General features: G+C 43.8%; 1 protein-coding gene across 1 annotated transcript in view; it reads right to left on the minus strand.

The window, feature by feature from the left end:
* LOC142559731 (metal cation symporter ZIP14-like) overlaps window positions 1-10,869 on the minus strand; it is a 154,642-nt gene extending 143,773 nt beyond the window's left edge. Inside the window, exon 1 of the mRNA XM_075671319.1 lies at window positions 10,250-10,869. Within this exon, the coding sequence (XP_075527434.1) occupies window positions 10,250-10,711 (462 nt within the window). The 5' untranslated portion in view covers window positions 10,712-10,869. The remainder of the gene's footprint in view (window positions 1-10,249) is intronic.
* Window positions 10,870-10,872: the final 3 nt, after the last annotated feature.

A 10,872-nucleotide genomic window follows, 5' to 3' on the forward strand; every position in this document is an offset into this window, starting at 1 on the left:
AATGGTATATTCAGCAAAACATATATTACACTGATGGCCTTTCTTCCCTATTCCTTTCTATAATTTTCTGTGTCCTATTCATGCATTGACTCTCACGCTGAAAGGCCCCACAAGCTAACAGCTGTCAAGCAATATAAAAAGTAAGAATAATAATTGTTCACATGTACCTGTCCCCTCTATTACACATGCTCAACTGTCTTGAGTAACATGAAGTGCTTGCTTTTTTCAGAAGCAAATAAAGCATTCAGGAATGTGTCATTGTCTATCTACAGTAAACATACACATTCATATGCTGCTGAACAGTCTATGGTAGGAACATATACCAGAATTCACTGTGCACTTCACAGAGGTGACATGCAGAAAAGAAATATTCTGCTGTCCTCCACTACACAAGCTCGACGTGAGCGGATGCCTATTCTGACACATGTCACAGCAATGGCATTTTCTTCTTTTGCATGCAAGCTCACTCTAGCATTGTTAGTTCAGCTCTTTTCAACCAACAGGAAACCTGAACTGACACTTGGAGTACAAAGCAAGTGTCAAATAACTGCACCAAGACAGGCTAGCACAAAGCATCACTTAAAGGGGCCCCAGACCACCCGTCGGGCATGGTGAAAAAACAGTCTGCGGATAGCACACGCTGCTGTGAACATCACAGCCAAATTTTGCAGTTGTGCGTGGCGTGTAAATCTCGCAAGTGAAGCGCAAAGTAACCTTTTTCTCAAACACTCTCTTTTCAATAGAAGCCGGCTCCTCACTTTTTTCCAGACGCTTTGTTTCGTAATATAGCAGATTCCAATATGCAGCTGGTATTGGCCAATAGCAGACACCAATCAAGAAGGGTGTTTGGATCAGTGCACTTCTTCCTACCGTTAGTGTGCATATTTATTGACAGAGTTTATAAACAGGCTGAAGTAAGCAAATATTTGCTTCCGAATTAGTATAATAATTATGTGCTTCCAAAAGAAGCAGACTATCGTCTGCTCACGTTCGGCCACGACCACCCGTGTAGGAATTAAAATTTTGGCACCCTGTTTATCGGTTTTCATACGTTTTTCATATGGTTTTCATAATGTTTCATACGATGAAAGTTATGTTAACCAATGCTCGAAGCTTAATGCCGAAAAAAGAAACGCTGGAAACGATCATCACGGATGATGACACTGACATTGTTGCTATCGCAGAGTCTTGGCTAAACTCTGATATCGAGGACCACGAACTTCTGAACAACCCATCGTATACCATTTATAGGCAAGATAGGATCGCTCGTTGGGGGTGTGGGGTCTTGGTATTTGTCAAACAATGGCTGGTCTCTCCTCGCTTATCTACTGAAAGTCACCACGAGACCCTTTGTCTCAAAATAGCACCGGCGACAAGCACGACCATACTGATTTCTTGTTACCATCCTCCTGATTCTGACATTACATTTAAAAACGAACTTAATTCCATCATATCCAATCTAATCTCCTGTTTTCCTCGTGCTAATCTCGTGCCATGCGGCGACTTCAACCTTCCGGATATTGACTGGGAAAACTGCATCGCTTCAACCCACGCGTCCAAAGGTTTCCTAGAAGCAGTTCTTATGTACAATCTTAGCCAAGTAGTTACCAGACCTACTCACAGTAATAACATTCTGGATTTAGTACTTACTACCAATAATGAACTAATAAATTCATTACAATATGTTAGAGGTGTTAGCGATCACAACATTTTGTTTTTTAACATAGCTATAGAACTTCCTACCCGCCAGCTGTCTACTAAATACATCCGAGATTACAATAAAGCAAACTTTTCAGAAATTGACAATCAGCTAGAATCGTTTTTTGTAGACTTCCATCAATCAGCCCCTTCCAGAACAGTTGAGCAAAACGGGTTACTATATAAACATAAACTTTTGTCTCTTCTTGATGCTCATGTTCCTCTTGTACGAATTCGCAGGGATGCCAGCCAACCCTGGTATTCAAACAACCTTAAAAAACTATCTAGGAAAAAAAGTGCATTTTCTGCGAACTCAAACGACGCAACAATCCGCAAAAATGGGGAAAATACTTTACGGTATTGCGGGAATACACACATTTGCTGAGACAATCTAAACGCAAATATTTCCACCAGGACCTGCTGAGCATTCTGCGTGTCAACCCTCGCAAATTCTGGAACTCGTTATCACACACACACACACACACACATTATCACTTGAACATACTTCATGCCATAGTATCGCATTAATCAACTCGGATGGGTCTCCTGTTTGTCCCGATGTCATGAACTCTTATTTTTGCACGGTTTTCACTAATGAACCTCCCACTGATATTCCTACGTTGCCATCTACTCACTTTTCGGAAATGCCGGCTGTTATTATAAATACTCAAGGAATATCCAATTTAATCGACAACCTTAAACTTTCCAGTGTGCCAGGCCCAGACCAAATGGTCTGGGCACCAAAGGGTACCAAATCTCAATCTAGCCGCTTCTTGAAATTGATTTTCACTCAATCTATTGCCTCTTCCACTATTCCGAATGATTGGAAAATTAGCAGTATTGTACCTGTGCAAAAATCCGGTAGTCGTTCCAGTTCATGTAATTACCACCTTATTACCCTAACTTGCATACCTTGCAAAATACTAGAGCATATATTGTACTTCAGCATTGCATCTCATTTAGACAAGCACTCTTTTTCTTTCCCGATCAACATGGATTTAGACGAGGCCACTCATGTGAAACGCAGCTGTTCGAATTCACCACAGACCTTCACCTCCACCTTCACTCCTGTTTCCAAACCGATGTTATCTATCTCGACTTTGCAAAGGCGCTTGATCGTGTCGCCCATCTAAGTCTTAACGCAAAACTTGCTTGTCTTAATCTCGACCCACTTGTATTGTCCTGGATTGAATGTTTTCTCACAAATGTCTCACAACACACTGTCATCGATAACCTCAAGTCGTCAAGTAGTCCAGTCTTGTCGGGTGTACCACAGCGCTCTGTGCTCGGACCTCTTTTGTTTCTAATTTTTATAAATGACCTCCCTAATAGCATTCTTTCATCAATTCGGTTATTCACTGATGACTGCGTCTTGTATCGGCGCATATCGTCCCATAATGACCCCCTAATACTCCAGGAAGACCTAAGCAAAATAGCAAATTGGTGCTCTGCTTGGCTCATGTCCCTCAACGTTTCTAAGTGCAACTACATGTGTGTAACTCGCAAGCAGGACATCATTAACCACCAGTACTTTCTTAATTCCACAGCCCTGACTAAAGTTGACTCTTACTGTTATCTAGGCGTTACTATCGCTAATCAGCTTACGTGGTCTGCACACATAACTCAACTTATTAATGACTGTTCTAAATCACTTGGCCTACTCAAACGATCAATTTTTCTGTCTCCTGTTCCCGTACGCAAGCTCGCCTATGAAACATTCATTCGGACTAAACTTGAGTATGCCTCAGCAATTTGGAACCCTCACCACTCTTATCTTATTAACTCGCTCGAAGCAATGCATAATCGCGAAGCTCGTTTTATCGCTTCAAACTATGACTGGCATACAAGTATAAGCGGCATTAAATCATCCCTCAGCATTCCTAGCCTAACACTTCGTAGGAAGATTTCACAACTTTCCCTTTTCCACAAACTATATTATAATTTCCCACCATCTCCAGGAACACTCTTTTACTAGCACTTTTCTAAGCGTCTCTTTAACAACCTGAGTCTACAACGTCTCCATGGTTCCTCTAATGCCTTCAACAACTCTTTCTTACCTAGTGCTATTGAATTGTGGAACGCTCTACCCAACAGCATAGTGAATGAAAGTAATCCAGATATTAGACACCTATTGTCATGTTTTTAAACCCTTAACCTACCACTACTATGCTGTTACTCTAAAGTCTAACTTTCTTAGTTTACTTTTCTGTTATATTGCCTGTTGCGTTGCCATTTCTACTGCCGGTTCGTATCTTACTCTTTCTTTATTTTTCTTTCCCATCGTCTACTAGCATGTACACTAAGTTTTGTTTACCGTTGTACAAATTAGTTAACCATTGCATAATAATGACCACAGTGTTTTCTGATGCTTTTGCCCCCCCCCCCTTATGTAATACCCTGAAAGGGGTCCTTAAGGGACAATAAATGATGATGATGATGTGTCATATTCAGCAGGGGACTCACAAATTTTGACTAGTTTTGAATTGTTCACATGTTGACTGATGATATGTTGCCCGCTCCTGGAACATGCGGCAAACCCTCACAAAAATGCTGCTTTCTGCGGAGACGACATAAGTTTATGCTTGCAACACTGCGGCAGCAGCTCAAATCTCCATATGCAAATTTGCACTTTTTCCTAAAAACCAGGCAATTAACTGTGGCCACTGCTGCACTGAACGATGTAGACTCCGAAATTCCATCTTTCTGCAAAATTTAAGAGCAAAATCATTTTTATAACATGTTAGGCAAAATATGCAGGACCCTATATTTGAATATTTTTTCTTGTAGTATTCAATTCAAATTTGCTTTGTTTCTTTTTTCGCATTTTCACAAAATACAAATTTTGGGCTTCGTGCAATCTTTCAGAAGTGACGTTATGGCAATCAGGACACCTATAATCAAATATTTACAGCATATAGTGTGGGGATGCGCGACTCTCGCGCGTCCCCTGATATGTTTTTCCCGCATGGCGCGTCTCCTGTAATCCGGCTTCGCCGCGTGGCCTGCGTGATGCCCGCGGCAGTCGATGTGGTTGGGGCGCAGTGCGAGATGGCGCGAGTGTTGCGTTGCTAACGCCGCCTCACGACAGGGTTACTTGGGGGCGCAGGGGAGGACGGGCTGGCTTTCTTCCCCGGCGGGTCGGCGAACGGCGTGGACATCCCGCGCGCCGCCGACCCATGCTTCTGTGAGACCGCCTCGCATGGCCGCCTTGGAATGCGCCACCATTCGCGTGACAGTATGCGCAAACGACCAGGCGTTGGGATCCAGCATGGGGCGAACATATTCGCTCGTTTTCCGGTCGCGGTGAGTCAAACTTCTAGATTTGTCGCGCGCCCATCGGCATGTTTTGTGGATAGCAACTCGGCTAGCAGGCATTGATCTATGAAAGGTGCAATAAATGCCCTTGTGATTGTTTGCCCTACTGTGTTGTCGTTCCTTTGTCCCAAGAGCACGGTGTGAGAGACCCCACAATAGCTAAACGCATAATGCACACAGGGGTAGGGGCAGATTCTCCCTTTTTTTTTTCTTGGCTGTACATGAGTAATGACATAGCTACACTTTCAACACGAGGCTTTGAAATACTGTATAAGCGTTAATGCTTTGTTACACCAAAAAAGTAGTCCTACCATTATGAACTTTTTTGCTTCCTGGTATCGAGCTGTGTGCCTATAGGAATATTTCAGTGTGTAGTCATCGCTACACTGCTCCTGGAAACAATAATAATTTACTTCGAATTAGCTTTAGAACTAGTTAGCCTATTATAAAAAATGATTGCATATGTGTGTAATCAGCACCAAAAAACCAACAATATAGTGCAGTTTTATTAAATTTGCTAAAGGAGGCTTTAAAGAATGCTTTAAAACCAACTTCCCTTCTTAAGCCCTTTTTTAGCATAAAAGTGATGGTTTAAAATAAGGTGGGAGGTAAAGTTTACTATTACAATGCCTCTCCAATCAAACTATCAATCAAACTTCTACTCTGGTAGTAACTGCGTAGTTTGCACAATGGATCGTCGTATCTTGAAAGCAATTTGCAGACACAATGACTTCGGAGTAGGTCGATTCGTGATCAGCCTGCTGCCGCTTGTGTTGCTGCTCTGTCCTTCTCGCACGGCGCTCGGCAACTAGATCACGAGAAGAACCCAGTACCTCCATAGTGCACACATAACCGTTAGCAACTGCCAGAGGTCAACCCAATGCGCTTCGCGTGGCCATAGCATCCAATCAGATTTTGACAGCAGTTTTTTGGGGGAAAAGAAACGTATATAAGTCGCACCATTCTATAAGAAGCACCAACAAAAAATTCAGAAGATTGACTTATACACCAGAAAATATGATATATGGCACACGAAAAGAGGTAAAAAAAAAGGAAAAGAACAGATTGCCGAGCTGGTGGGGGCGAGCTAACGCTGCCTTGGAAGGGTGAAGACTTTTTTTTCGGATGATCACTGAGGGTATCTTCAAGAAGGCGTGATGACTGGCACCAATGTGAGGCTCTACTGGATGTGCACTGTGATGTATGCCTTCCACCCGCTAACCTGCCGTTCAGGTGTTGCGGCGCACCACGATCATCAGCAGCTGCAGAGGCCGATGACCTAACTCAACACCTCCAACTCTGTCATGCATTATCAAGGTTTATCAGGAAGCCTACAATCCACAAATACTCTGCCGGCGACATTATTTGTTACACTGACTATCATTGCCTGTCTGCAATACACCATGTGATGGCCAGATTTTTTCTACTTTGACATGCTAGGCTTGTTTGTTTAGTATGACCTTCATGTGTAGTTGTAAACTCATGGTTCTTGTTATTTGCCATTCTTGCTAACTATTTTCGTATTTCCTATAAACTCTTGTTCATTACTGCTGATCTGTCCCCACATCCCTCCACGGAACACTGCAAAATGTGACACCATGTAAAGTGGTTGCTCAAAGATGCTATGTTAACAGCGAGAAAATATTGAGCTTGGATGAGACGGAGTCTGCCCGTGTAGTATTCAAGACTTTGCTGCCAGCAAGACTGCAGTGATGACCTAAATGGCAGAAACAGCTGCCCAGAGTGTGTCCTCAAACATGTGTAGTCAAAGAAATACGTGGGCCCTACCTCCAAGCTGGAGGAACTATTCCCCAAGTTTGGACACACACAGATAAGCACAAAAGATCAAAACTGAGTCGGGGCAGGTTTCATTTGGCATGCAGATGACGTAGGCAATATTTCAAACAGCTGCATGCGTGCCCACGCACGAGCTGCTCATTCAGGCTGCACTGATCGTCGACAACCCAGCGTATCAACGGTCTTGTAGTGGCTAGGGACGGAGGGATCGGTAACAGTATGAGCATGTGCGCAAGGTAATTTCCAGTTCACGACAGAATTTTGCAGCGCTGTTCACTTCAGGAGTGCTTCTTGCTGCTACAAGGCCGCTGACACAGTGTGCAGTCAACACTCGCAATATTACTAAAAAATTGCAAAGGTGTACATACTATATCACTATTAATGTATACCAACAAATTCTGGCTCACCATGTAGTGCTAGAAACCACTCAATAACAAACTGAGCACCATAACTTCTCACGTATGTTCAAATGGGACACACAATGACCAATATCTTCAATGTACGCCTGTCAAGCTATTGAATCTAATTGAGCATGTGTTCGTGGGCTAGTTGGTTAAGCATGATTACAAAGACGGCGCCGAATAAAACAACACACGAAGGGGGACACGAGACAGCACGTAGGCGAGTAATTATTGAATCTAGTAGCTTCTATTGGCTGCTCCTTCCTTTCCTGTAAAAAAAAAAAAAAACCACTGAATACGATTGCTTTACTCTTATGAAGCCTACAAATTTGTCACCATTTAAGCAATTCAATTTATTAGCTGAGCAGCGTGACCATGCTTGTATTTCATTGAAACAATGTACAGCTCTGTAGCACCGCTTATCTCCTAAAATGAGCACACCAAACTATGTTCACCTGGCAATGAACAGGGCTGCTAGTTTGCAGCGATGCCTTTTTCTATGCTTATGCCTAAGGCTTTTGCACTTTTTGCGTTCATGAGTGGTCAGAGCGATGCTTGGCGTTGAATGTGGGAACTCAGGTACACAAAAAGGCATCGCTACAAAATAGCAGCCATGCCCCCTTGTTCCATTACTGTCATTGTCACGGTGCATAGGTAACTGAAAGTGATCGCTTCTTTTTTTGCAAACTACACAAAGGGACCGGATGTCCAGTAGTAAACAGCACTGTACGCATATATCAAATAATTTAGGCTAGCCTTCTTTTACTAAATGGGCTCCATGCAAGCTTAATACCTCACCTTGTATAAAAATTCAAGAATATGCAATGCTCTATTCAATGTTAGAAGATCGTATTTCTAAAATATTTGTATTCAATTAATAAATATCACTATTCTAACCCCCTCACTTTTTTGCAATGGCCATGTCTTCGTCTGCTACAGTACTACCTGCTGTAGTGTCCAAAACACATGCACAGACGCTACCACCCTCGAAGTCTGCGTGGTACACAAAGCACCACACAAATTAGCACGTGCAAGTGATGCACGATAGCCCAGTGATGAGCAGATCCAGCTCACCACTGCATATTGCCACCTGGGCAGGAGTTTGATCTCCAGTGGCAGTGGCTGGCAAAGCTTTGTTTTCTTTGTCGCACAGTCGGGGGGAAGCCTGAAGATAAGGGACTGATGACGCTATGATGACAGTGTAACAGAAAGGACACAAACAAGCAGACTCTGTTTCGAGCTGTCAACTACCATCGCAGCAGCAATGGTGCCTGGACTTATGGCACACAAGATATAAAAGCTGGCAAGTTCTATTATAAATAAAAATTTTCAGTTTACGCAAATGCAAGGCCACACAACGAGCGATGGAATGAAAAATGGTAGCTTTAACATTATGAGGAAGAAAGACAGCAGTACGGCTTAGTGAGCAAACATGGGATAGTCTAGCTCAAATCTAAGAGAAAGAAATGGAGTTGGGCAAATCATGTAAAACAAGTGGCCTATCAAACTGAGAGCTTAGTGAAGGGAAACACAGAGACAACAGTGGATTAGCATTGAGATTAGGAAATCTGCAGGCATACACAGTAAGATGGAATGCACTGACTTATATATGGGTAATTGGAGATAGCTAGCAGAAGCATCTGTACTGCAGACGATGAAGATTTGGTCATATGATGCTGAGACAGGGTTGTGCATGAAAGAAAAAAAGAGGTACTTTAGAAATATTTACAAAATGCTGCTATGAGAAGAATGGCTTAGTTTCTAGAAATGCAACATTCAGTATAAATGATGTGCCCATGGATTTTACAGGGGTACTAGTTGAAGAAATAGATATGACTGGATAATTGTTGACAGAAATTACAGAGCATAATTCGAGTCCACTATGGGACAAGCTCTCTGCTACAAGTACAAAAGTCAAGAACTGTGTCGCTGGCACAATGTCACTTATCAGGAGCCATGGACACAGGGGTGTGTTTTCCCTGCCCATAGCTGATAGCAGCGTCTCTATGCACATCATCTATGCTGGTGCCACCTGAAAACAAAGATAAGGGCCTCGTGATTTTGCAAACAGAATGGAGATTAGGAAACCACTTAGCCAGCCATAATCAATGTGGAAACACTGGTGCAGATGCCTACAAAGGGGCAGACAAACTAAAAGCTAATAATGACATTTCACGGTCCCTACATATTGAGGATTCCGGAATCAATTATCAGCAATACTCAGTTATAAAGTGCATAATATGCCAATGTATTACACTTTTGCATTGAAATAATATTTTGCAAAACGAGAGGTGCCAGCTAGCATAAATTAAGTTTACTCAAAGATACAAAATTGCTTTTTTTTTAGTGACTTAAATTTACAAAATGCAGGCTGCACAAGTACGTAATACACGATGTGCAATTTTACACCAAAGGCATAACCAAAAAAATGTTTCATTTACATGTCTTACACGTTCTGCTTCTTTTTCAAAAATGTACGTCCTTTACCAGTAAAATTCCAGGGACATTCCAGGATTATTACTGGTCAACCATCACTACTTGCTAGCACACGCCGAACAAGTGCGATATTCATGAGGAACATGAAAGCAACATCGCTCAGTAAAGCCAGCTCTAAAAATAGGCCCCCAGAGAAAGCCGAGCCTGCGCGCTCTCGTCGCCGCGGCTCAGAAACGAGAAACAAACAACGCAACATGAGGCAGCACGAAACCATTTCCTTTGTCACGGGAGCAAGCTACACGTCAATGTTCATTCAGTGCATTGGCTTGCATTCAGGCAGCTTGCTGCGCTAGCGACGGGAACCGAAACAGGTCGCAGTTATGTTGCTCAAGCAAAAGGAAGTCAAGCTTCTGTCACGTACTGGTATTCCACTTTGCAAACAACGAACACTGTGACACAAAGCATTCACGGCATCATAGCGCGCACACCCACAGAGCACACTTATTGTAGGCAGTCAGCCCGACACCTATAGGCACATCAGCGATTGAAGGGTACACTCATGCGAGCGGCAAGACCCGCCGCGGGTCATCAGACAAACTCACCTCGGCACCCTCTTTGCAAAGAGCACTACCGTTGAAAGGAGGCGAGCAGTTTACCGCTTCCAAGCGGTGCGACAGTCTCGACGATCGCAGACTGCTCAGCAACGACACCAGCGTCTCGCTAACATTTCCAGTGAGCTTAAATGACGGTTCGTACCGCCGTAAGGCGAGCTCGGCAAGTTTTGCAATATCCTTGAGTTCGGAGGCAGCACGGGCAGGCTGAAGGCTGCACAACACTAGCAGCAGCGCAAATGGCACACACTGTAGGCGTCCTCGATTGCTCGTGGCGCGGTGACAATCGGCTGAAAGAAGCAGGCGCAAATCCCTACGGCGGGGTCGCAGTGCAAAACACGGCGAGGCCGCCGATGTCCAACACGCATCGTCACGCAGGAGCATCGCGCTTCGAGTCCGTCTGCGCGCACATAAATCCGCAATCAACGGCGACCACGACGGGGACGAATGCATACCGACCTTTGAAAGCCGCCCGCGCCTCCGTGCCGACGCGCGCTCATGAACGGAAACCACCCGCGCCGCCGTCACGTCACCACCGCCACACGCATTCGCGTGGCCACGGAATACACACCACTCTACGCATATTAAACCTATGCACTGTGCTGCCCATAGAG

This window comes from Dermacentor variabilis, chromosome 10 (assembly GCF_050947875.1).
Source record: "Dermacentor variabilis isolate Ectoservices chromosome 10, ASM5094787v1, whole genome shotgun sequence".
Taxonomy (NCBI): Eukaryota; Metazoa; Arthropoda; class Arachnida; order Ixodida; family Ixodidae; genus Dermacentor; species Dermacentor variabilis.